Consider the following 27,141-nt stretch of genomic DNA (forward strand, 5'->3'; position numbering starts at 1 on the left):
CAGCCCAGGGCCTGATCCTGGAGATCCGGGATTGAGTCCCATGTCAGACTCCCTGCACGGAGCCTGCTTCTCCCGCTGCCTGTGTCTCTGCTTCTCTCTCTCTGTCTCTCACGAATAAATAAAATCTTTTTTAAAAAAAGAGATTAGGGGCAGCCCCAGTGGCGCAGCGGTTTAGCGCCACCTGCAGCCCCAGGCGTGATTCTGGAGACCCTGGATCGAGTCCCACATCAGGCTCTCTGCATGGTGCCTGCTTCTCCCTCTGCCTGTGTCTCTGCCTCTCTTTCTCTCTGTCTCTCTATGAATAAATAAATAATCTTAAAAAAAATGAAAAATAAAAATAAAAAAATAAAAAAGAGATTAATATTTAAGTAAGTGAACTTTGACTAAAGTAGATTATCTTCCATAATGGGGGTGGGCCTCATCTAATCATCTGAAGGCCTTAAGAGAACTAGGCCTGATCTTGCCTGAGGAGGAGGGAATTCCGCAGCAGAGTACCTTCAAACTCAACCTGTAACTCTTCCCTGCATCTCCAGCCCATTGGCCCATCCTGCAAATTTGGACCCGGCAGCCCCACAGCCACATGAACCAACTCCTTAAAATAAGGAATATCTGTCTCTCTGAGGACCCTGGCCAATGTAGGTCCACTCTCTTTCCACCCCCCAGCGAACACTGAGAGGTCCGGGATGTCTGATGGGAAGGATGCCTGATGAGCATCACTAATAACAATGAGGAAACACAAGAATGTCTCTCAAGGAAGTGGGATGCGCCTCGACCCTCTGGGTCAAACCAAGAACACAAGTGGACATCACACACGACAGCACAGGGCTCAGCACGTGGACGCCGAGCACCGTGGATTTATTTACCACTAACGAAGAGCCAGGCCCACAGCCACAGAGAGGCCGCTGAGGCTGCTGATGCCGCAGGCGGGGGGCGCGGAGCTCCTGATGTCCGGGACCGCCGACGACCTCACGCTGGCGGGAGGGCGGGCAGCACTTTCCCAGCACACTGGCCGAAGCCGACACGGTACCCGTCCCCCTGGCAGTGTCCTGGGGCAGAGAAGGACAGGGTGAGCCACGAGGCTGCCGGGCACACTGGACACCACCCGGGCGGCCTGTGGCTGGGCCCTAGGCGGAAACGATGGCACGTATTTCAAACAGAAGAATCACTCTCCCCAGAGGCCAAGCGGAGGCCGAGCAGAGCCACGGAGGACCACGAGGAGCTCCAGGCACGCTCTGCCGCCCAGGCCCCTCCAAAGCACTGGCTCCGTGGCTTTCCAGACGGGGGTCACCCTCCCCGAGTGGGCTTGGGTTCAAAGGCCAGGCCTACTAATTGGCCGAGGCCACATGGCTGGACTCCCAAACCTGGCCGCTCCACCTGCTGGCCGTGGGTCTCCGCAGAACCCTGTCTCCTCCTCTGTGAAGTGGCTCTGGGGACAGTACCCACGGCGTGGGGCTGAGCTCACGTGCAGGAAACAGGACAGGAGCCCGTCATTGCCTGGATAGAGCTGGCGCCTGTGGCAGTGGCCACGGGAAGTGGTGACCTAAGCCTAGCCCCACGTCTGCAAACGGCAACAGCAAGCCTTCCGTTGGGGCCGCCAGCGTGATGCACATCGCAGAGTAGATGTTCAACACACGTGAACCTCAGCACCCCGATGCCACCTCCACAGAAGTGGGGGAAGGACCAGGGGAGGGTCTGGCGGGGCCTGTCCAGACCCGGCTAGAGGGGCCGCGCGCGCTCCGGAGAGGCCAGCGTGGAGGAGCTCAGAGGGGGAAGGGAGGAGCCCTGAGCTGGGATTTGAAGGGTGGGTAGGAGTTCACCAGAAGGGCACCAGGTGACCGGCACCGCACAGGAATGGAGGCCCAGGCCAGAGGCAGGTGCTGCCTGAAGCTGCCGTGGGGCTGAGAGCCTGGTTATAGGAGCTCTGATGAGCCGTGGTGTGGAGCTTGAATCTCATCCTGGAGCCCCCCAGGGTCCACTGGGGACTTTCAGGCCAGACGGTGACACATTCCAGCTACAGTTCAGAGAGAGCCTGGGTGGATGGAAACGCCCAGAGTTGTGAGTGTCAGACTCCCCAGACCCCCCAGGCCCCGGGCCGCGGAAGCCAGAGCTGGGGATGGGAGGGGGCAGCGCTGGCTCTGGTGACTGAGGGCTCCTGCAGGGCTGCTCGTGACCCTGAGGTACAGAAAAACACCACCAGACTCCCCCGTCCCCCACCTGCTACAGAATCCGGGGCTGGGCCCTCTGCTGCCCCATGTGGACACCAGGACACAAAAGTCCACCAGGAAATGTGTCGAAGCGACTAAGTCAGAACAGGAGCATCTTTAAAGGGCCTTCCTCTCCGCAAACACTGACCCGCCAGCCTCCTCCCCTGGCCCCGGCCCCAACCCCAACGCTCAGTCCATCACGGGCCCCCGGCCCTGGAGCAGGACAGCTACCAGTCCCACTAACGCACAGCCTGCTTCCTGGACACAGATCCACGATCCCATCATTTCATTTCCCGACCGGCCACCCCATAGGTGAGGCTGGCCACATCCTTCCCATGTCATGGCTGGTACAGCAGGTGGCCTAGATGGCACTTCTCATCCCCAGCGCTAGTGACATCTTGGGCCGGGTGTCACCCACTAGTGAGGGCTCACCGTGCATGGCCACCAACCAAGATTCTCTGCGGACGTTGCCAAATGTCCCCTGAGGGGCAGAGCTGTCCAGGGGATGAAAGCAGCTGCAACCCATGGGGAGCGACCCCAGAGCCTTCCCAAGACCCCATGATGCTGGTTCCAGGTCTAGAGAGAAGCAGCTGGGGGCAGGTGTATCCCCGCAGGGACAGAGGGACCCAAGAGGGCAGGGTCAGCCCCCCACCTCCCACCAATTATAGAAGTGGACGGTGAAACATACCCCCCTTCTTTGGAGTATGAGCCCTGCATCCTGACCTCACTGGCCCTTCCTGACCCTCTGCCCACCCCCCAACTCCATCCCACCCACGCAAATGCGAATCCACAGCTGCAGCCCAGCTGCCCAGCTTCCTGGAATGCCACTCCTGTCAGCGCCTCCCTTTTCAGAGGAACCCCAGGGACCCGGGACCAGCCCCAAGTGGCAGAGCCAGGCTGGAAACCAGAGGTCTCTCTGCCACCAGAGCTTCGGGGAGTCCCAAGCATGTTACACCACTAAACCAAACTAAGGAATTGATTGGGGAAAGCAGATGGGGGAGGCTTGCATTCGTGGGGAGGTGAAGGTGTTGGGCTTTGCATCCCAAGCAGTCAGGGGCATTCCACCTGCTAACCATGGTTCTGGTCCAAGTACTTAACCCCGCGGGGCCGCCAAGGGCTTTTCTGTAAATCAGAACAGCATTGGGGGAATTCAATGTGGTGATGTGTGTAAAATGATGCGCACGGTTCCTGGCACATGGTAAGTGCACAGTAAACCATCAAACCATCGTGCTGCTGTTGTGCTCATCACGGACCTTTGCATCTTATGTAAAGATTACTGCTAAATAGCTTCTGGCTCGGGATGGAGCTCTGATTCCACATTAACTTTCTCCTTCTCTTATTCCTGTGGAAATGGCCCAAGAAATATAAATACCAGGGAAGAGTCTACATCAACAACAGAAGGAAACAAAACTCCTAAAGAAGATGGGGCTGGAGGGGGTGGGGGGGGCGGTGGCAGGAGACACGGAGGGTGAGGAGCCTTGGGATACGGCCAGAGGGCAGGCCGCGCAGAGGACCCACGTGCACCAGCACCTGCACTTGGCACTGAGCATAGGAGGCCTCTCTGCCCAAAATGTTGGCCAAGGTGAGAGCACAAGAATAGACGCCACTGGCAGGGCTCACAAGTGTCAGGGAGCCAGCGAGCAAGAGCGGAGAAAAAAGAGACCCATCCTGACTCTCAGGGCTCCACAGGAGTCATGTGGCTCCCCTGACGGGGTTGAGACCCCTCGCACAGCCACCCGGGCCACCGTCTAGGATCCCGGACAAGAGGGCTGCTGCGTCCATGCCCTGTCACTCCCATCAGCCTTGCACAGGGACCCCAGAGCGGGCCAACGAAGCAGCCACGTTGGGATGGAAAGCAGGTGGATAGACCTGCCCGAAGGCGCCTGCGTGGTGGTTGGGGGTGGGGGCAGCCTCGGGGAACACACGGAGAGATGTTTGAGTACCATTGCCAAATAACTATGGATCCCGGGCCAGCCCAGGTGGCTCAGCGGTTTAGCGCCGCCTTCAGCCCAGGGTGGGATCCTGGAGACCCGGGATCGAGTCCCATGTCGGGCTCCCTGCATGGAGCCTGCTTCTCCCTCTGCCTGTCTCTGCCTCTCTCTCTCTCTCTCTCTCATGAATAAATAAAATCTTAAAACAAAACAAAAAAAAAAACCACACAAATAACTGTGGATGCCAAGGAAAAAGCCACCCCTGAGCACAACTACCAACCCGTCAACCACCAGACAGAGGGTGAGAAACGTCCACGCGGGGAGCTGCGCGAATGTCTGCAGAGCAGACACCTCCTCCAGGTCCCGGGCTGAACGCCAGATGGGCAGAGACGGCAGGCCTGGGGATGGATGGGCGGCATCCAAGTGCTCAGAGTCTTGGTGGAGCTGAGGGTTTACCTGCCTCCTCTCCTGCTGAGCACTGCGTGGTTGGGGGACTTGGAAATGAGAGTCACGCTGTGTCACAGAAGGACAAGGTGACATGATGGTTAAGAGCATGGACCCCCACAGCACAGCCACCTGGGGTCAAATCCTGCTCCACCTTTTACTGTCTATGTGACTGTGGGGAGACATGAATCTTCCTGGGCCATGGTTGCTGCATCTGAAATGTGGGTATGAGCAGGGCCCCTGCCCCGTGGGGAAGTGTGTGACAGGTAAAGCACCTAGAAATGTCTGGCCGACGGAATGTGCTGCCGTGTCGGCGCCATCAGGACCTCTGAGCGCCCCATCACGTTCCTGAGGGTAAGAGACGGATGTGGGGGCAGTCCCCGTGAGGGCAGAGCTGGGAGATGACAAGGTGGCATCTGAGCGGCATCAGCTTGAGCGGGGACCAGGCCACAGGGATGCAGAGTGGCTCCCAGCCGGAGTCAGCGCAGCAGGGCCAGGTGCCCTGCAGGTGGTGGCAGGTGAACCCAGGTCCTACTGCCCATACCACATGCATGCACTCCCTCCTGCCAGAGCCTACAGTGGGGTCTCCCCTGCACCCACTCCCTGCAGTTCCATGAAAGTCTCTTTTCTTTATCTCTCTATTAACATGCAACCCACACCTCTCCCATGGCCTAACTCCCCGTCCTGGTTCCAGAGATTCCATGAACCTGTTCCCAAGTCCCTCCTCTCTTGCCAACATTCGCTGCTGCAGACCAAGGAACTGCCTTTCCCGAGTGTCTCTGCCTCCATAACTCCGTCATGAGCAAGGCACGCATGACCACCAGTAAGCGGCCCTCATGGCCTCTCGCATCCTTCTCCCACCGTGGGTGGCTCAGATGCCATGGTCACAGGAGCGGCCTGAGCACCAGGCTCCTCTGCCCCAGCCTGGACCACTGCTCGCCTGAAACAGCTTGGAGGGATAGGGGGCCCAGGACAGGGACAGAGAGCTGAAGCCAGAATTCTCTCCTCTCCCTTCCCATCTCCCTCCCCAGACAGAACTTCAGAATATGCTTCGGGGCTCAATGCTCCAGCACTGAAGGCAGGCTGAGGGTCTGCAGCAGGGTCGGCGAGCATCACAGGAACCCTGGAAATAAGACTGGCTCCAGAGAGGACCAGGGCTCCAGAGAGGACCACGGCCAGAGAGGAACATGGCCATGGAGAGAACTGCAGCCATGAAGAAGACCAGGGCCATTGAGAGGACAACGGCCATAGAGAGGATCATGGCCACGGAGAGGACTGTGACCACAAAGAAGACCAAGGCCACAGAGAGGACCATGGCCAAGGAGAGGATCATGGCCACTGAGAGGACCATGGCAATGGAGAGGACTGTGGCTACAAAGAAGACCAGGGCCACAGAGAGGACCATGGCCACTGAGGACCATAGCCAGAGGGAGAACCATGGCCACAGACAGGACCAGGGTCATTGAGAGGACCACAGCCACAGAGAGGATCATGGCCATGGAGAGAACTGCAGCCACGAAGAAGACCAGGGCCACTGAGAGGACCATGGCCACAAAGAGGATCATGGCCATAGAGAGGACTGTGACCACAAAGATGACTAAGCCACAGAGAGGACCATGGCCACTGAGGACCATAGCCACAGAGAGAACCATGGCCATGGACAGAACCAGGGCCATTGAAAAGACCACGGCCATGGAGAGGATCATGGCCACTGAGAGGACCATGGCCACTGAAAAGATCATGGCCATGGAGAGGACTGCAGACACAAAGAAGACCAAGGCCACTGAGAGGACCATGCCCATAGAGAGAATCATGACCATGGAAAGGACAACGACCACGGAGAGGACCATGGCCACGAAGAAGACCTGAGCTGTACCCCAGCTCTCCCCGAGTGTGATCCCAGCAGGTAACCCAAGCTCTTTGCTCTGTAAATCAGGGTAACAATTCCTTGCCCAAGGGTTCCTGTGAATGTAGGACAGAGTCAGGGAGGCATATGTGCTACAACACGGTTGGTCCCTGACAGGTTCTCAATAAACTCAGGGAAACTGGAATTAGGCTGTGACAGGGCTGTGGGACCAGCAAGGGCAGTGGGTACTTCCCGACCATTTGGGGTACCCTGTGCTGCAGCCTGAGCTCCGCCTGCCTCTTCTCTACCAGCTCCACTTCACCTCATCAACCAACCACCGCACAAGTCCTACTGTGTGGCTGGCACACAGTCAGCCTGCAGAGACGTGCAGGGCCTGGAGCCTGCCCTGTAAGCACCGTGCAATCGGCTGCACAATGACCCCAAAGACCTCAGGCCCTTGGCCCTGGGATCGTGACGGTTTTCCAACAGAGCAGTTTTTGCAGGTGTGAGTTAAATTAGGGATCTTAGATGTGGAGATGACCCGGGCGGGCCCTAAATGCCACCGTGAGTGCACGACAGAGACAGACAGCTGGGACAAATCTGCGTGAGGACGCCGAGCAGGCTGGGTGATGGCTGCCAGGCGACTGACTAGCCAGTGGCAGAGGCCAGAACGGGTCCTCCCCTAGAGCCAATCCTTGCGGTTCAGACTTCTGCCCCTCAGAACTGGGAGAGAATAAGTTTCTGTTGTTTTAAGCCAGCAAGTTTGTGGCCATTTGCTACGGCAGCCCGAGGAAGCTGAGCTAGGGAACAGACATGCGTACGATGAACCCGAATTCGGTGTTTTAGATAGGCTGCTGCTGTCACCGACTGAGTCTACCTGAGTGACCAAAGGGGACCTGGTGTGGGCTGAGCAAGATGTAAGTCAAAGGCATGCAGGTGTTAGATGGGGCTCAGCGGGCGGAGCAGAATCAGAGGAGCAGCAGGTGCGCATTAGACGCAAGAGGCCATAGGGAGCCAGGAGGCAACCTGGAGCAGCAGAGGGACGGGAACACAGCCCTGAAGGGCATCCTCCAGGTGCCCTGCGCAGGATGGACCACAGGGGCCTGGCACAAGCTGGCAGTCCAGGCACGGAGGGGTGGTGTCATGGGACAGGCAGCTGCAGAGGTGACATGACGCTTTAGAAGGATGTCAGCAGGCTGTGAGAGTGGAATGGGGCCGAGGTGCCAGCCCACAGAGTAAACTGTCAGCAGCACCAAGACGGGGCCAGGAAAACAGGGTGGCAATATGACACTCAGGAGTGGCGTGTGGGTCAGCAGGCCGAGAGCAGACGTAGAGTACTGGCATGGAGGGCTGGGGCAGGTGTGCATTGCATTCTAAAATGTGTGTCTGGAAAAATCCACAGTGACGACAGGGAAAACAGTCTGTCACCCCATCAGAGGGGTTAGGAGTCAGGGTCCCAGCATAAGCCACGTGGGCGGGGACCTCGGTTTCAGCACCTGCGGGCGGCAAGACCCCAGGCAAGCAGTTGAACCCTGCCAGGCACTCCCGAAGACCAGACAGTGCATTTGTCCCGTTCACGACTGGGACCCCACAGTGGGACTCCCAGCAGGTGTGCTGGCATGGAGGGGTAAGCCGGCTCCCCTCATCCTCACAGCCACATGAGGGTCAGTTCTGTATCACTGACTCCATTTTAAAAATGAGGAACTGGAGTCTCAGAGAGCTCGACAGCTTGGTGAAGGTCACACAGCCAGGGGGCTCTGGGGCCGACTTGGGTCTGACTGTGAAGAGGGCGCTGCTGGCCATCACGGGGCCTTCCCCCCGAGTCACACCATACAGCAGCCAGAATGGCCCCCGGAGAGGAGGGGTGCCCTCACCCCCTGAGAACAAGCTGCTGGGACACCTGTCACTGGCTCGGCCGGGTCAGAGGACTCGGGCCTCCACACCGCAAAGCCCAGAACTCCAGGAGCCTGCGGTCACTTTACAGTTTCGCTCAGAAGGGAGACACAGCGGGACTCCCGTGGGCTCTCTGGTCCGGTTCAGAGTCCCTGGTGGCCAAGGCCGGGGGGAAGGTCACGAGGCGCAGACACAGGCCTGGGAATGCCAGCGCGGGGACGAGCTGGACAGATGGCTTCTCGGCCAGCCCGGAGCGCCACGCGGTCATAACAGAAGGAGCGGGACGGAGCCCGCGAGGCCTGGCTGCCCTCACCTGTTATGACGACTTCATCTCCATCCAGCAGAAACCTCCTGGTCTGTCCGTTCCCCAGCTCGATGGCCTTCGTTCCCCTCCACGACAGCTCTAGCATGGAGCCGAAGCTCTCTGGCTCCTTCAGCACAGGAAAGGGAAGAAAGCCTCGCGTGTATTCACATGTTGGTGAGTGTGGCAGCCGCAGACTGGATGCTTAGCAAAGCCTAGGAGCCCTGGGCAGGGACAGGGTGCCGTGCCCCTCAAAGACCCTGCCTCGGTGGGACCTCGGCATGGTGCCCTGCTTGCTTTATTCGGGACTCGGGGAGTGTGGAACCATGTGCCCGGGCCCCCGCCAGCCCTGGGGGCTGCAGTGTACCCAGATGGTGCCATGCCAGACACCCTTCCACTGGGAAGAGATTTCCCATCCACCAAGAGGCTGCGGTCAGGACCTTGCAGGAGGTGCTGGTACACACACCACCCCAAAGCCACCAGCCCCTAAGGTTCTGTGACCCTACCATGGGCTTATGGTGGCATGGGGGGGCACAGCAGTGGCGCCACCTCATTCTGGGGGCTGCCCAACAAGAGCCAGTGACAGCCAGGCTCCGTGGCCACTCCCTGATTCCGTCCCCCCCCACGTCACTCTGTCCTCTATACAGACAAATGTGGCCTCCCATTCTGACAGTGTCTTTAGGTCTGGACCTGGAAGGGAAGCCCCGCATGCATCCTTGTGGGTCAGAGTCCTAGGATACATCTACCCTGGGTGGGAGGTCCCTTGTGGACGACCAGCTGAGGGCCTTTAGGTCTGTGTGTGTTGGGGGTGGGGGTGGCTGGCTACATGGGCAGTGCCCAAGGCAACCAGACACTCACCGGCCCGCTGATGGTTCCAGAAGCCAACAGGTCCCCTGGCCGAAGGTTGCAGCCATTGACGGTGTGATGGGTCAGCTGCTGGAGCATCGTCCAGTACATGTACTGAGGGCAGAGACATAGAGGGGGACAGGCAAGGTGACTGACCCCAGCCCCCGGGCTAGCAGCTCCCACAGCCACTCGGGACAGACAGCGTCCCCAGGTGCTCTCCCCACCAGCTTGCCCCCATCGCCCATGGCAACCACAAGCTGTCCTCCTGGGGTCACCCAGGGTCCTCCCCTCCCTCCCGGCTGTGCACTGGCTACGGCCTCAGCTCCTCTGCTCCTTCAGGCATCCCTAACCCGCCTTCTCCAGGAAGGCAGACCTTCTCCCTGCCCAGATGCTCAGTCTACAACCTGCTCAGGTGTCCACACTCACATGCTGCCCTGGGACTACCCTTGGGTGCTGAGTTGGCACACTTTAGGACCTCATCACAGCAGAGGCTCCTCGTGGGCCAAGAGCACACTTGCATCCTCCCCCCCCAGTCCCCACCCATTCCAGCTCCCAGGCCTTCAAGCAGATAGGGCCACCCACTGAACGATGCAAACAGGATGTCCAGGCAGGCCCAGGAGTGAAGGAGCAGAAGGTGAGCTCCACCAGGGGAAGAGGAACAAGGACCATGGCCCCCCAGATGCTCAGATGCAGTGCAAACCCACGTCTTAGACCTGCTGCTCCTGCAGCTGCACGTCCAGGTGCAGGAAAACTCAGAAACAGGCCCCTTTGAGGAGGCCCCTGATTTCTTAGCTTAAGGAGCCCAGACAGTGTCCAGCTTGAAGGGAGACAGGAAACAGAGCTACACTGATCGAGGGTATGCTCGTGTACCCAGTAAACACGTGGGAAGGTGCCCAGCAGCATTGCCGTCAGGGAGGCGCACGTGGAAACCACCACCCTCCGAGCAGCAGGGGAAGGCACACAGCAGCCGCGCCGGCCAGGACATGGAGCAGCCAGGCAGCAGGGACGCTGACGTGCTGCTGGGGTGCCCCCCAGGCCGGCAGGGCCCCTCAGGAAGCTACCTGGAAGTCCTTGTGGGCGGAGTACACAGATAGATGTGCTCTGTGATTGGCGACTGTACGGATACACACCCAGTGAAAAGTGCCCGTGTGTCCCAAAGGACGTGTTCTGGGTTGTTTCTAGGGAGTCTATCCTCGCCCCCCATGGAAACAACCTGTGTGTCCATCAAGAATGGACTAGGGGGCACCTGGGGGCTCAGTGGGTGAAGTGTCTGCCCTTGGCTCAGGTCATGATCTCAGGGTCCTGGGATCGAGTCCCATGTTGGCAGGGGGTTGGCGGGGGCGCGGGGGCAGGTCCTTGCTCAGCAGGGAGCCTGCTTCTCCCTCCTCCTCTGACCTTCCTCCCTGCTTGTATGCTCTCTCTCTCTGTCTCAGATAAATAAATAAAATCTTTAAAAAAGAGTGGACTGGGAGAACCAGTGGTGGGACATCTAGAGGCAATAAAGAAATGCCACTACAAACGGCAACATAGCTACGATGTGAGAGCCAAAGCCGCGGGGAACAGCACACACGCTGTATGATTCTGTTTCCATAAAACAGAAGAACAGACCAATTTAATGCATGGCATCTCAGGTTGGGAGGAGGGGTGGTGACACTGTCCCTGGACAGGGACAGAGATGGACAGCTGATGCCCTGCAAATCTCCCATTCCCCGACCCAGGTATTGGCCACACAAGAACGTGGATTTGGGAAAAACAATTGAGCTGGACACTTATAATTTATGCATTTTCCTCCGTGTGTGGGATGCTTCAATTACAAGCTCAGTTCAAACACAGATAAACCACTGGGACCAATCCAGCCCCTGCCAGGACAGAAGCAGCAGGAGACTGGAGCCTTATAGGAACATCTATCGTTTCCCCAAGGAAACCACTGGTCACGTCTCTGCATCTGGAGGAATCCCTGTGGCCTCATCACCTCTTTAGAAAGGAACAGGGCCACAGAAACTCCAGGCCCAGGCATGGGCCCACCCCCATGTCCCCACATCAGTGCAAACCTCCCGTTCCTTCCCAGACGGCCCTCCGTCTCCCAAGCTTCCAAGAAGCAGCCTGCCCAGCTTCCACGCTTACCTTAAAATTGGACTTGCATATGGTCGCTGCCTGGCTCATTCCTTCTCCTGTCGGAAACACAAGCAGCATTGACAAAGGGACTTCGCTCCATTCATCAAGGACGGGGGGGTGGGGAGGGCGGGGGGCACTTAGGTAATGGGTTTGGTGGCTGAGGCTTGCACTCGTCCAAAAGCATTTCACGTACGGAACCCACAGAACGGTGAGCTCACAGCTCCTCCTGCCCAGAAGTGATGACCGGGAGACGTGCACATGTTGACACCTATAAGCCACCCCCCAGATGTGCAGCGTCCTGCTTTGTGATTCACTGCAGCAGCATTAACTGAACAGCTACTACAGGTAGGGCATAGGCCACTGCTGTTCGCTTCTCAACAGTGCTCACACCGCGACAGCCCTTTACTCCCCCAGGGCACGGGGCCCTGGCGTCTCTCCAACAGCTGCACAGAGCAGGTGTGCTCCTCAGCCCCACACAAGGTCGGCCCTCTAGCCTCCTCCTGCCCACACCCATCACCTGGATCCCAAAAAGGGCTGTCAGAACTGCATATTCAGGACTGTGGTGCAGAGGGGGTCTTGGAAGCCCTCCCTGCACTCCATGCTCCCCTTCTAGGTCTTTCTACAACTCTGGACACCGCATCTTCTTGATACTCTCTCCCCTTCCCTGACAGGACATACCTCTGTATGTCTCCAGGCAGGCAGAGGAACCTGAGACACAAATGGGCCCCAAAGAGGGTCTGTGCACAGGAGGAGACTAGCCCAGATCCAACGACACTGGGTGCTCCTCTCAGCCTGGCCAGGAGCCCCCTAAAAGACTCGAGGTGAACCTGTTTTCCTCTCTGAGCCTCATTTTGCCACAGTGTAACATGGAAGGACTGGGCCACCACAGATGTCCAGGGGGCACCATGACAGCTCTGAAGCCCCGTCCCCTGGTAGCGTCCCGCCCCCAAGGTGACAGCTCTGAACCCTTCTGCAGGAGGACCACCTCTGTGAAGGGTGGGGACGCTGGAACAGGCAGCAAGAGCCAGGGCCCCAGGAATGGGAACACCACCATGCTCTTCCTAGGTACTGGTCTGCTCTAGACCTTCATGTGAATCCATCTCGTTAACCCTCACCACCACGGAGTCAAGTCAGGGCCATTACTGTCCCATTGTACAGATGACAACCTGGTGCACAGACGGGCCAGCCGCTTGCCCAGAGCCCAGAGCCGAGCAGCTGTGAGCCAGGCCCCAGCCACCGCCTGCAGGGCCGGGCTCTTTACACTAATGCTCTAGCAGACCATCAATGGAGCCGAGCTGAAGAGCCTCCAGGGGACGGGGCCTCGTCTGCCAGGCTCTCAGGGCTGACCCTGCGTGGGGCGTGGGGGCCCAGGTGTGCGGCCCCGGAGCAGAGCCAGGCTTTCCAACAGGCCCCAGACAGAACATGGGGCGCAGGAGCAAGGGGTCAGTGCGTGTGAGTGCAGGCTGGGCAGACTGTGTCCGGGGAGCTGGCACGGGAGTTCAGGCAGACGGGGGAGGCCCCACCCAGACTCCACACATTCTGGCCCTGAGAGTGGAAAGTGCAGTGACAGGTCACAATGTCTTTCGAGCTCCGCCTGGCGTCCTCAGGAGCAAAGGGCATCCCGTCCCCTCTCTTCCCTGTGCAAGATCTCCCCGTGGCTCCAGGCAACAGTGAGTGACACCCTCTCACTGCCCCCCATCCCCAGGAACTCAGGAGCAATTGGGGCAACGGTGTTGGGCCACATGTGCCCCTCCCCCAGGCCTGGGCATGCCCTCCACTCCACGACAGTACCTTTCAGGGTGACAGAGAGGTTGATGTCGAACGTGTAGGGCTGGCTGTGGCGGAGATACGGCAGGGGCTTGGGGTCCTGTGAGGGCAGAGCACAGCAGTGGGGCCACTGGCAGAGGGCTCTGGCCTGGAACCTGCTCCCCAGGCACAGGGAGAGACGTGGGGCCGGAGCACCCACAGCTCAAGGGTGCAGAGGTCAGATCAGAGACACCCCGGAGAGCCAGCGAGCAGAGCGTGGGGGAAGCAGCAGCCAACGGGGACCGGGTGGAGGCAGCCCCACGGCCCGGCCACAGGTCCCCACGGCAGCCCCTGGCAGGGCTACCTGAAGCCAAGACTTGAGTAATCTGGGGTGATTTTAACAGGTATGTTTTTCTTTTTATGATTAACTTGGAGGCTAGTGACACCGGTAAGAATATGAAGTAAAAGAAACAAAGCTTCCTTTTCTAAATATATTGAGTTTAAAAACAGAAACTGCTTTTATGGAAAACAACAAATAAGTAACAGGCGGTGAGGACCTCGGTAAAGGATGAGAGCACTGCAGGCCTGGGGAGACACGGGAGGCAGGGGGAGGACAGGGGAAGAGCAGGGGCTGCCACGGGACCAGGTGGGAAAGGTCACGCTCTGGATGCTGGCCCATCCGCCGGGTGGGGGCCAGGACCTCCGTGGCCTGGCTCCAGACTGCATTCCGCCAATCGGGGCCCAGGGGGTGCCACCACACAGGACACAACTCAGGACGGGGAGGTTGTGCAAGGTGGAGGTACTGGCCAGGACCCCTTCTTTTCCTGCCAGCCGGCTCCCCAGTACAGGGGCATGTGGGGGGCACAGAGCCCTCCCCCAGGTCAGACAGCACGGATGCCTGGTGGGCCAGCAGGCGCCGAGAGTATGCTTACCTGCTCCGGGTTGGGCACCACAAAGGGCATGAGGGCATCCATGGGCACCACCCACGGGGAGATGGTGGTGCCAAAACTCTTCCCGAGGAACGGCCCCAGGGGGACATACTCCCACTTCTGAATGTCCCGAGCTGCAAGAGACGGCCGGGCAGGGCTTACAGAGGACGCCCGGCCTTTCCCCAGGGCTCCATCCCCCACCCCACCCCCACCTCCACCGTCCTGTCCTGCAAGGAGCTCTGGCCTGGCCACCCCGCCCGGGGCCGCGTGCAACAGCATTCAGTGCCAAGGACAGAGTTCCTTTGAGGTCACTGTGCCAGGTCACAGCAAAAAGGATGACCAAAGGGCAGGCAGGCATTCCCCCCAGGAGGGGCTAGAGGCTCATCCTCCCCCAGTTGGGGGGCACAGATGTCCCAGGACTCAGCCACTTGGACATGGGACTGCTTCAGTTTGTAATCTAAGCTCAGCAACGGAGTGCAATTTCCCTGTGCCTCAGTTCCTCGCCCGGGAAGGTGACGTCGCCACCCCTTGGAGGGGTTCGGCACGGGGCCCCGCACACAAGGGCTCACAAATGTTAGCTGTGATGTCTGCTTTGCCCCTGCTGACCTTATGAGAAACCCAGAGATCAGAGAGGGGAGGTAACTGGCCCAGGGGCTCCGAGCTGACAAGTCTGCGTGAAACCCCAGCCTCTGACCAGCACCGGACGCGGAGACCACCCGTGGCTTCTGTGACTGTGTCCCCAGCACCCGGGTTCCACCCACGGCAGTGTGCACAGTGAGCCCGACCTCAGCACGCCCACACCCCAATAATTACCGCTCCAGTCGTTCATGAGGACCATTCCAAAAATGTGCTCATGGGCCCTGGAAATGGGGATCGGCTCTCCAAACTTGTTCCCAGGGCCTACAAAGAAAGCCTGGTGTGGGGTAAAGTTGATTAGAATTCGGTGGCTTCCGGGGGGGCAAAGGTCAGGCATTTGTTGACCCAGGACAGGGACCAGGACTGCCACCTGGGTCCCAGGGTCCCAACCAGGCTACGAACCCACTCGAAGTTCTAAATCATGAACTGCACTCAAGCAGACAGATGGTCACCTCCGGAGAGTGGTGAGCAGCACAGGGCCAGCACACCTGGCCTCCTGACAGCCCTGGACTGCGTGCTGGCTCCACTCCCTCCCTCAGCGAGCCCCAGTCCACCCTGCCTTTCCCCTGTACCCCTGCACCCATGCACACACACCCCTGCACACACACATGCTGCATTTCAAGATCTCACAGCTACACGAGGCTTATAGAAGACAGAACTATCTGGCTGTGTACTCGTGTCGTGAAAAATCTAAAGTCTGCCTCTGTGGGGGCACCTGGGCACCTCCACACCTCCACACCCCCTTCCCTCCGCCCCCTCTGCAGAGAAACATCAGCAACACAGCGCTCAGGCACCAGCAGAATTCCGAGTCATCGTTGGAGGAAGAAGTTGGCAAAACAGTCATCAGACATACACAATCAGTTGTGACATTCGCAAAACCTGACTCACAGTTTGATTTGTTCTCTGACAGTGTTTAAACACTGCAAATAGGGCAGCCCGGGGGGCTCAGCAGTTTGGCACCGCCTTCAGCCCAGGGCCTGATCCTGGAGACCCTGGATCAAGTCCTACGTCTGGCTCCCTGCATGGAGCCTGCTTCTCCCTCTGCCTGTGTCTCTGCCTCTCTCTTTCTCTGTGTCTCTCATGAATGAGTAAATAAAATCTTTAAAAAAAAATAAACACTGCAAATATTTTTTAATCAAGATATTTAAAAAAAAAAACCCAAGGGCACCAATTTATCTGGAATCTTATCACCATCCAGGACGGGTCATCTGCTCCCCACCCCACATCTCTCCACACACGGATTTTCTGGCTTTTCCCAGCTTGCTGCCCACCCCAAGGGGAGGGTGGGCACCTGCCCGGCTGCAGGGCCTCTGGACTGGCTGACCTCCCCAGGTCTGCGTGGCACCCTCACTGTGGGGAGGCAGAGGGCTGGCTGTTTGGAAGTGTGCACACATTCCTGCCTCAGGACGGAAGCCCAGGAAACCACGTGGCAGGAGCGGAGCTCAGATGGCCCCACAACCCTTTCTCCTCCACCTGCCACCAAGAGACATCACCTAAAACCACAGGTGCTGATCGTGGGAAGCCACCCGCCACCTGTCTGCCTACGCTTCCCCCCCCAACCCCCAGGGCCCGGCTCCACTGCGAACCCTCTGGCCACCCAGCAGAGCTTAATGTCACTGCCCCAGGAATCAGAGTCCTCCATCCACTCAGCTCCTCCCTCCCATCACTGTCCTCTTGCCTTGGGGGCTGCCCTAAGTTCAGCATCCCCCATACAATGCCCAGCCCTGCAGCATGAGGGGGTCCTCGGGGTGACGGAACTGATGACGAGTGCCAGCGTCCCAGGGCTGAGGCTATGGCAGGTACCGCCACGGGGGATGCTACCCTGGAGGGAGACTGTGTGGAGGGCATTCGGGATCTCTCCATGTTATTCCTCACAACTGCACATCACTCTACAGTTATCTCAAAATAAAAAGCTTAATTTAAAATACTCTGCAGCCCTGGAACAGCCACGGTTCTGAGGTTGCATGGGCCATGGTGGCAGCAGGGCTACAGCGTCGATTACTGCTACTTACAGTCTATCGATAAAGAACATCCAGCTGCACACCATCAGTGCTATGGAAGATACCAGGCCTGCGTCACCAACCAATACGTGACCTGGTTCTGGATGTGCTGGGTTAAAGGCACCCTGTCCAACATCTACTGTTGACGTGCGGACACAAAGGCACAAGCACCAGCTCTGTCCTGTCCAATGCAGGCCATCCACCACCTGCATCTTCTCTGAGGGGCGCATCACCACTGCCTCGTGCCCACGAACACCAGATGATGACAGTACAGCACTCAAGGGGTAACTGAAACTGAAAACATCCCCCCATGGAGGCAGCCCGGGTGGCTCAGCGGTTTAGCGCCACCTTCAGCCCAGGGCCTGATCCTGGAGACCCAGGATAGAGTCCTGCATTGGGCTCCCTGCATGGAGCCTGCTTCTCCCTCTGCCTGTGTCTCTGCCTCTCTCCTCTCTGTGTCTCTCATGAATAAATAAAATATTTTTTAAAAATCTCCCCAAAAAAGCACAAAGGTGCAAAATAATGTGGCTTTAAATAGTGCAAATAATACTTGTTCACAGTGTGAGCTGGAACAAGAAGGTGGAGCAGGGCCTTGTACAGTCCGGCAGGGAGCACACGTGCTGGGGACTTGGTGCAAGTCCACACATGACCCCTGCGAGCTCTGTCCACAAGGCCCCTGGTGAACGTTCAGCAAGTTCCCAAACAGGGAGCCCGTGTAAGGATGGACCGTCTCCCCCACCACGGCCACCCTCTCGGGGGTGCTGCTGCTCCAGACACCCGCACAGGGACCAAGACCCAGCTTACCATTTCTAGCTCCATGTCCAAGAGCTTGCAGGCACCATAGACAGGAGGCTTAGCTGGAAGAGACCAGGAGAGAGGCTGTGGTGGGCGCCAGGCCACAGAACTGGCCGCATGGGTGCACAGAGCAGGGACCAGGGAGGCCTGGGCGCCGGGGTCACTTACAGTCATCGGGGCTCATCTGTCCCATGGGCCTGCGAATCGGAGTGCCGGACACCACGACAGAGGAGGCACGGCCATGGTAGCCCACTGGCAAGTGCAGCCTGAGACAGAAGGCGGAGGGACGTCCAACAGTTACACGATGCAAAATAAATCTCCATTTAAAAAATTAAAAACAAAAAAGGGAGCCCACATGTATACGCATGGTTCAAAACCAAAAGGTATTCCGAAGTGTGTATCCCACAGACACATGGATAAGCAAAGTGAGGCTGGCACATGCCGTGGACAGTGACCACCCAGCAAGCATGAACCCGGGGGGAAAATGCCAGCCCACACCACACGGCGGGTGAGCCTTAATGACACCACGCTGGCCTGTCTCAGAGACCCAGACAGTTCCACAATCAAAGAGAGGGGTGGTTCCTAGAGCCAGAGCAGGGGGCCTGGGGAGCTTCAGCTGTGCGACATGAGCAAGTTCTGGAGGTGGATGGTAGTGAGTGTCCTCAGGGCCACAGAAGCCGACACTCACCCATGGTTCTTCCATCCTGGTCTCCAGCGCCAGCACCACCGGACATGGGCACGTTAACAGCTGCCGTGCACACACGGCGCTCAGAGCCAGCTGGCAGCACCCACACCCTGAGCTGCAGGTGCCAGTGGCCAGCACCCTGCAAACTCAGCCTGGCTCACGGAAAGCAGCATCCAGGGCTCGGCCTGGGTCACCCGGGCCTGTCGGATAGCAAAGCCCTGCTGCTTGCTCCGAGGTCTCCCTCCCCGCCATCCTGGGACCCTGGCCTGGCCCATGAGGTTCAGAACACAGGAGCTGCAGGTCTGCAGGAACAATGCCAAGAGCTCTGTCTCCAGGACAGAAGAGCGGCAGAGGAAGTCAAATAGGAAAGTGCACCCCAATATCAAAATGCACGATAATGTGATTTAAAATAGCACAGTGCTGGGGCGCCGGGGTGGCTCAGCAGTTGAGCGTCTGCTTTCAGCCCAGGGCGTGATCCTGGAGGCCCGGGATCGAGTCCCACATTGGGCTCCCTGCATGGAGCCTGCTTCTCCCTCTGCCTGTGTCTCTTTCTGCCCCTCTCTCTTTCTGTGTCTCATGAATAAATAAATAAAATCTTTAAAAAATAAAAATAAAATAGCACAGCGCGGTGGGAATGGATGACCCAACAATCTGGGCCCCAAGCATAGGTGACAGCATCATAAGGTGACAAACAGACAATAAATGTCTGCACAAGTCAGACCTGATGGTAGGTCCCCCAGAAAAGACCTTATGGAAAAAGGTCTTGAGATGAGGTCATCCTGGATCACCCAGGGGGGCCCTAAATCCAGTGACAGGTCAGGCCCGGGGTCACCTGCAGCCTCCATAAATTTCTGCCACTGGATTAGAGCAGCCTTATGGCAGTCCAGGAGCAAATACGAACCTGTACGTCCCACCCTACATAGTGGGGAGTCCCAAGGTGGGGCACATATCTAAAGCTGCACAGAGTCACGTGACAGTAAGCGCTAGGAGCAAAGCACAGAGACTATCCCCAAACTCTCAGGCAGGAAAAAGCCTCAGGATGACATGAAAGCAAATGTCATTAAAAAAAAAAAAAATGATGTGTTTGACTTTATAAAAGTGTTGAGTTTCTGTATTAAGAAAGTGAGACACTGCACTGGGAGAAAATATTTACCGTGCGTGACAGCAAAGGGTTCATTTCTACCACACATAAAACATTCTTTCAGATTAATAAGAGGGCAGGGATTGCATAGAAAAGCAGGCAGAGAGAAGGCCTGGATGCGGGTGAAAGAATATCGGAAGCAGACAAGCGCTCCGCCCTGGGAGAAGGGACTCAGAGGTGGGCGCAGGGAGGGAGAGCGTGGCTTCATCACCAGACGCACACACCCCTTATACTAAAGGATATCTGCAGGGTGAAAAAGGCACCTCCGTTGGCCCCCTCACAGCAAACGTCCCGAGAGGAGCCCCTTTGTTCGCACCTGCAGACAGCAACGCCTGCCTCCCCTACTCGGCCCGGAGCCTGCACGGGACCAGGGTCCGCTCTCTCCAAGCACCTGCACTCCCAGGCCCACCCACCTTGCCCTGCCACCTTGGTCTGGTTGCTTCACTATCTCCTTCCCCATCTGGACTTTGACACACAGCTTCCTGCCTACCGTGGTTGGTAGGACCGGCCTGGGGTGCACACCTGCCACCACGCTCTCAGTACACGCCACATCCAGAGAGCAACATGGACCAAAGGGGCAAGGATCTGGGCCCTGTGCTCCCTGCGGGGCGTGGCCTTGATCTGGAGTTAGGAGACACCTCTGGGCCTGTCTGTCCTCTGGCAGGTCAACCCTTCTCAGCCTGTTTCCCCTCCCATGAAATGGGGCTAACAACCACAGCTCTGGAGACCCCACCAGCTAGTGTGTGGATCACACAAACAAACACGGCTCAGGCTGTGGGTTGGCTACACTTTGAGGGGTGGGCTGGCTACACTTTGAGGGATAAAGAATGTGGGCATGCTTGATGATTTTCGGGCATCGCAAAGTTCCAGGTATGAAGAAGGCATGTCAGTAGAGTAATAACACAGGGCTCCCGAATGAAGGAGCCTAGGAGGACCTACGCCCCCGGGGATGGATCTCCAGCTGGCGTTCTCTAGACAAAGGGGCTGAGGGGCTGAGGAGCCAAGGGGCTGAGGGGTGGACCCTCTGTGTCCAGAAGTAGTGGCATCACAGGCATGGGGTCCCCTCTCCAATCTCTTTACCATGAGCAGGACTATATAGCTCCTGGGAAATGCGCTGCTGGAAATAGACATACCAATTTGGCATCAGTGCATTCTCCTTGCCCCGGAACATGATCCCGACGTTGGTGGCATGCTGCCGGGAGGAATAGAAGTCCGTGTAGTCACCTGCAGAGGAGACACAGAGATCCCGGCGGTGGCCAGTAGCCCAGGACACGGACAGACCGTCTCAGAGCCCGGGACCAGCCAGGTCAGGAGGAGGAGGCAGGAGTGCAGGCTTCCCTTCAGCCCCACCCCGTGAGCGCACCCCAACAGCGCCGTCCAAGGTTCTGCTAGAAATGCAGCACGAGGGAACCTCATTCACAATCTGTTCTTAGAGCTCTCCTCCGAGAAACAAGGAACAAGGAGCCAAGACAGCCTGAGATAGACAATGGCCACTCCACCCCTTCCTGGGCTTCTCACGTCACCACCCACAACCCAGGGCTCTGCTCCCCACGCCTTTGCTTGAGCGCCGTCTGCCACCTGCACGGTTCTCGCCTCCACTGTCTGAGTCCAAATCCTGGAAATATTTGGAAGCCTCTTCCCCTCCAATCTCTCTGGCAGGACTGGTCCAGGAGGAAGAGGAGGGTAAGAGGAAGAGGGAGAAGAGGACAACAGAAAAGAGGGGGAGGAGGAGGAGAGGGAAGGGGAGCAGGGGGAGAGGGAGGAGGGGAGCAGGGGGAGAGGGAGGAGGAGCAGTAGCTACCAAGGGGTGTCAGGCTCTGACCACATGCAGCGTGACCTAGCTCTGTGCTCTGTGCGCTTCAGCTGCTCTAACCCTCCGACCTGAGGATGGGGTAAGTTGTGATTCATGTACCTGTCCTCTGGAAGGGCATTCTCCACCAGGAAGGCCTCCTGGGACAGTGCTAGGATTCAGGGCAGACCCAACACAAGGTCTGCCAGGGCCCTGCAGCCCAGGGTTCTGGAAGCTTCCAGAACACAGATGCCCAGACAAACCCAGTGGGTGGGCCCGAGGGCTGGGAGACCAAGGTGGAGGGCCTCCTCTGTTTCAGCTAAGGGACTTGGCACATTTGCAACTTGCTGGTTGAAACTTCCATCAGACTCCCTGCGGAGGGCTCACGCTGTGGCTCTCAGACTCTTGTCTGTGGGACTCAGACTCTTGGATGAGCTGGGAGCACTACCTGTGGCCTCCGGGACAGAGTGAGTTGCTGCCAAGGGAGCCAGTGGCCATCTGCAAATCTTGGCAGGTAGCAGCCACCCGGCAAGGGCTCTGGCTTTCAGATAGGCCTGGGTCATTGAAGGGGACGGGGTAAAGCCCAGAAGTCTTCCCCGTGCCGTCGTCCCCCCCCCCCCCCACCTCCCCCACCTCCCGCCAACAGGCAGCAAGGCCTGCAGCATCCGGCCAGCCGTCTGGGCCCACTGAACTGCTCCATTGAGCTGCTCTGGGGACAGGGACCACACTCACCTATGATAGCCGGCAGGTGCATCACAGCAGAAGCCTGATCGGTGAACGCACTGCAACACAGAGCCGGGGGCTTCAAGGTCAAGCACGAAGTGGAGTCCCTGCTCTGGACACTCACTGAACGCTCAGCCCAAACCAGCCCTGGAATCCTGCTCAGAGCCTGTGGCCAGCACCCCCAGACTGGCCTAGGACCAGGGCTCGGCTGCAACAGCCCACCCTAGGGAGGGCATCCGCCCACAAGAGCCACGACGCCTCCTATTTTCCCCTCTAGAAAATGAGCCACATTATTTCTTCTCCAGAAACCAGATGCAGATGTGGAACATACTGATGAAGAAGGGAATGGGCAGGGGGCTGGACCCGGCTAGGACCCTCCAGTCCAGGCACACGGGTTGTCCCAGTCGGCCCAGAGCCCTGCCACCAACACCTGCCCGCAGGGGCTGGACAAGGCAGAGGCTGTCAACCTGACCACCCCACCGTTCCCTCCCCCCGCCCACCGACATCCGCAGGCCCCTCACCGTCTCCGAAGCTCCGTGTCGTCTCGGAGCCTGGCATGGCTAGCGGACAGCAAGTTCTGCAAGAATGCTCTTGCTTCCTTCCAGGCGGCCTGGCCCAGGCCCATGAAGCTGTTGAGAGCTGGCTACCCCGGAACAGAGAGAGCAGATCACACACAGAAAAGCCCAGGAAGAGAGGCCGGTCACCTTCAGGGTCCCCCACTCTCAGGACTCTTGTACTTAGCTTCCCCAGCTGCCCCTGGAACTGGGGAAAGGGATCATCCCCTGCCCCCCCCCCAACCTTGTGGGTTTGCACACGAACAGCAAAGCCCGGGAGCCACTATCTGGGGCAAAGCCCGGTGACCACCTGGCCTGGGGTGCAGCTGAGGGGGGCTGCATTCCTGCCACGGAAGCACACACTCCATCTGCAGGGAACTAGTCCACATGGACCCCTCCACTGGCCTCATGAGGTTTCTCAGCCATGGAGGTGTGACAAAAGGAGCAGTGTGCATTCTGAGGGCTCTAATACTTGTAGCCGTGTGACATGGAGAATCGCAGCTTATTTCAGAGGAGATCCCAACCAAGTAACGAGGATCCGATTCCTGTGCCAGAGGGTCGTTGTGAGGATGGGATGAGAGACGTGCTTGAAACTTGGCACACAGGAGGTGCGGAACAAACACCATCCTCCCTCCTGAGCCATGGAGCGGGAGGCGTGCATCAAAGCCCCTGACCATTGATGGGGCCATAGAGTCTCGTCCACCCCACAGGGACGTGGACCTCAGGCTGACTCCTCCCACCTGCTGGGAACACGGAAGGCTTCTGTGCATGCGAGCCGTCCGCTCCTCCCTGGCTGTGTCTACAGACCCCGAGGGCCAGCACCCACTCAGCTCGGTGGGGGAATGTATAGCAATTATTGGAAAGCCTCATCCAGAGACCCCTGGGAAGGGCCCGGCACTGTAGAAACAGACATCCTTCCCACCTAGGAACCCATGGGAGCTGTCCCCAGGCTGTGGGCTGCCAGCCTGTCCCAAAACAACCCAGCCTGACCCAGGTAATATTTCTGAGACCTCCAGAGGCACTATCTCTTATCTGGAACAGAAGGGAAAGAGCTTCATCCTGGTGGCATGTGCAACAAATGCCCCTGAGATCCAGGACCTGCCATCCCAGTGTCCTACCTGATTGAACACATCCTGGTGTTTGGAGAGGATGGGCCCAGTGAAGAGGTGCTTAATGACACTGAGGTCCAGGATCTGGTCCCCAATGGCCACGCCAATCCTCTGTCTTGGCTGGGAGGGAGATAGAACAGTCAACAGGGAGGAGAGCCTTGGCCAGGCTTGGTTCTTCACCCAAAAGATCTGTCTAGTTAAGAGCCCATGGTCTCCCTTTGATGGTCCTCTAAGGAGAGGGATTAAGGAACTGCATCCTGAGCCCCGGAACCCAGCTCCCTCTGTCTCCCAGTGAACCAAGATCACCCCAGTGATCTCTGCCCCGGCAGAATCTGGAACCCTCTTTTTTTTTTTTTTTAAAGATTTTATTTATTTACTCGTGACAGACTGACAGAGACATAGGCAGAAGGAGAGGGAGAAGCAGGCTCCCTCTGGGGAGCACGATGCAGGACTTGATCCCAGGATCCCGGGATCACGACCTGAGCCAAAGGCAGATGCTCAACCACTGAGCTACCCAGGTGTCCCTGGAACCCTATCTATTTCTCGGACAAGAAAAAACCCATGTTCACTGAATGGGAGATAAATCCCCTGGAGAGGGGAAGATGCAAGTGGCCTAGTCCAAGCCCCATATCGAGGCAACATCCCCAGAGAAGCTCCTCAGCTACTGCTTACATGCTTCTGCTGGTGAGGAGCTCCCTACCTCACCAAGCAGCTGGATTATTTCCCAGGACTACTGTAGGCCTTCCTGGGGGAATTTCTGTGCATGGCAGAACAGAGAGCGCCCCAGGCCCAGTGTGAAGACCAGGGGCTGTGGCTCAAACAGCGGAGGGCTCAGGTCACCAGGGAGCATGCAGCCAAGCTGCTTGGAACATGCAGGGAAGTGCCTTCCCACAACATAAAATCCCAGCTTCAGCCCAGACTATGAAGGTGTCTCAAGTATTTGGCAAGGTCTGGCCTTTGTTCCATGACACTGAGCTTTTCTGGTCAACAAGGAACCAGAGAGCATGTCTGTAGACCTGACCTCCGGGAGCCCTGTCCTGAGCCGAGATGCCACCTCTCCCAAGGGACCAGCATAACCCTTTCAGCTCCAGAGCCTAGATGTGGGTAACAGGCTGGCCTTCTCCCCGTGGCTGCTCATTTCAGCAGGCTGATAGGAGGTGGATACCTCCCCATGTACATCAGGCCCCGGGACTCTAACAACTTGGCCATCAGCTGCAGATGACCACAGTGTCCTATCTCCGAAGCCACTGCTCCTGTCCTCACAGAGAAAGCCTCCTACATTCTACCACTCTATGAGTACTCCGAGATGGAGGGAGGGGGGTCTCGTGTGTCTTTGATCTCCAGCCCCCATCCCCCAGAGTCTGGCCCAAGTTGGGGTTCTTAACCATTCCCTGTGTAAGAGTATGAACGAGGTAATGACTACATTAATGCACTACTGTTCCACCCAAATTATGAAGAGCTGGCCACTGGGGCAGAGGAGGGGAGGCTGTGCCCTGGCAGCCAGACCAGCCCCGAGAGGCAGCCACAACCCTGGAACATCCACTGAGGGCAGGGACCGCTTCAGATGAGACCCCTACTCCCTGCGAACATGCTGAGCCTTCTGGAATGCCAGTGGGGCAGTGCGCTTTTCAGAGGGCCATGGGAAGGGGCCTGTCCCCCAGGCCTCCTTGGTGGCTGTCCCTGCACATTCTAACATGGCAACAGCAGGGGCCCGAGGTCCAAAGGCCACCAGCCCCCCTCCAAAGGGCATTCACTCCCGAGTCCTTGAGAAGGCAAGTCAGAGCAAGTCACCAGCTTTCTGTGCCCCCGGGTAAAGGTGAGGACATCCCGCTGAGGGCAAAGTGGGAGGGTGGTGGGCAGAAAGTGTGGTTGACTAACACAGGTCAAGGGTTAACCTGCCTCATTGTATTCCCGTCCTACCAGGGAACAGTGTTAACTTTCCACACCCTTGCAATGTTTGCTCAGTCCTGGCCATTGTGAAAGCACACATTGGCTCTAGCAGACCAGGGCATTTGCTGCAGGCAGGCCCACAGAAGGCCGGCCACATGGTGTCAAAGGTCCACCAAGGGGAAAGGGGCTGACTGCCAGCAGCTTCATTTAGTAAATATTTCCTGAACACCGTAAGCAGATTCTGGGGATCTAGGGCTTACAGAGCTGAATCCAGAGGTTACCTTTAGGGTTGGAAGCAAAAAATACCATGAATAAATCCAAGGGAATCTGCTGTCCCCACCCAGGGATCTTCTTACATATTTGTCGATAAGCCTCCAGTTTTCAAAGATTTCTTTCTACCAATCAGGCCATACTTACTAAGGGAGAACTCCTTTCTGTCCAAAGGGCTTCTTCTGGTCAGCAAGGGAAGGCCAGGGGGCCCACCCTGTAAGCTGAAAGAATTCTAGCTGGAGGCAAATTCGCTTGATTTCTTCCAGCCAGGTGGCCAGCAAAGGTGCTCATCCCTTTACTAAGCTACTAAAAATGTTGAGGTCCCTAACATTTCCTGGGTCCTAGGGTTAGGGTATAATAACCTGCAGGAGGAACAAGCAGCCACCACATGGTGGTTTGGGGGTTGAAAACAAACCCCAGTAACTCGGAGTAAGCAGTGAGAACAGGTGCTTCAACTCCTCGGTAGCAATAATCGTTCTTGCTCTGCTTGCCTGGGAGGGACACTTGTGGATTCTAATTTCCCATCTAATCCCACACAAACACGCACATCATGTGCACATCTAGAAAGTTACCAGGCCAGATTCAGACCCACAGACACCCAGCACCAGAGGCTCCTCAAGAGATAGTGCCAAAGCCTCCCTCCACCCCCATCTCACCACCCCTGCCCCCCGCCCCCGTGACCACAGGGCGCATGGCAGAGGGCTGGGGGGGGCAGGTCCAGTAGGGAAACCGCAGCCCCCCAGTGACCCCGGGGGCCCGCGGGCCGCGTCCAGCAGGGGAACCACGGGCCGGCGTCCTGCGTGGTCAGGCCCCGGCCACAGGCTGCAGGGCTCGGGCGGGGGTCCCAGCGGAGGGGGCACCCCCCGCCCCGCCCCGCCCAGAGGCCAAGCGGAGCAGCTCACGTTGCCTGGGGTGGAGAAGACGCCGTAGGGCAGGTTGTGGATGGGGAAGTCCGAATCCTCGGCCACCGCGACGAAGGACATGCTGGCCAGCGAGGAGCAGGGCCCGGCTGCGCGCCACTGGGCCAGGCAGGACCGCGCCCCGCGTGCTGCCACCGCAGACCTCCGGGCCGCGGCCCCTGCGGCCCCGCCCCGCGACCCGGCCCCGCGACCCCGCGGCTCCAGGCCGGCCCCGCCCCTGAGGTCCGCCCCCGGCTCCGCCCCGCCACCCCACGGGCCCCCCCCCGAGGCTTCACGCGCCCCCCGACCACCCCCCGGCTCTTACCCCAGGGGCTCCGCATCCTGCCCCCCCGGCTCCGCCCCGCCACCCCATGGCCCCCCCCCCGGAGCTCCAC

At 58.2% G+C, this 27,141-nt stretch overlaps 1 protein-coding gene across 1 annotated transcript; it reads right to left on the reverse strand.

Annotated features, from left to right (window-relative positions):
* Positions 1-805: 805 nt before the first annotated feature.
* Positions 806-26,939, reverse strand: FAH (fumarylacetoacetate hydrolase). Its single transcript, XM_038533006.1, has 14 exons — positions 26,750-26,939; positions 23,697-23,807; positions 22,546-22,667; positions 22,034-22,083; positions 20,646-20,736; positions 17,855-17,952; positions 17,696-17,748; positions 15,069-15,168; positions 14,259-14,389; positions 13,372-13,447; positions 11,590-11,636; positions 9,478-9,579; positions 8,632-8,749; positions 806-1,046 (listed from the first exon to the last, which is right to left on the reverse strand). Exons 1-14 carry the CDS (start codon positions 26,828-26,830, stop codon positions 967-969), a joined length of 1,260 nt encoding a protein of 419 aa, XP_038388934.1. The 5' UTR covers positions 26,831-26,939; the 3' UTR covers positions 806-966.
* Between the last annotated feature and the right edge of the window lie 202 nt (positions 26,940-27,141).

The sequence above is a fragment of the Canis lupus genome, chromosome 3 (genome assembly GCF_011100685.1).
Source record: "Canis lupus familiaris isolate Mischka breed German Shepherd chromosome 3, alternate assembly UU_Cfam_GSD_1.0, whole genome shotgun sequence".
Taxonomy (NCBI): domain Eukaryota; kingdom Metazoa; phylum Chordata; class Mammalia; order Carnivora; family Canidae; genus Canis; species Canis lupus.

What these genes read in the sequence shown, in the direction of transcription:
- FAH (XM_038533006.1), bottom strand. Translation starts at nt 26,830, where the DNA reads ATGTCCTTCGTCGCGGTGGCCGAGGATTCGGACTTCCCCATCCACAAC. An exon ending in CCTCATGAACGACTGGAGCG is followed by an intron (nt 14,390 to 15,068) that starts GTAATTATTGGG and finishes CGTCTCTTGCAG; the next exon opens with CTCGGGACATTCAGAAGTGG. An exon ending in CCTCTCTGTCACCCTGAAAG is followed by an intron (nt 11,637 to 13,371) that starts GTACTGTCGTGG and finishes TGTTTCCGACAG; the next exon opens with GAGAAGGAATGAGCCAGGCA.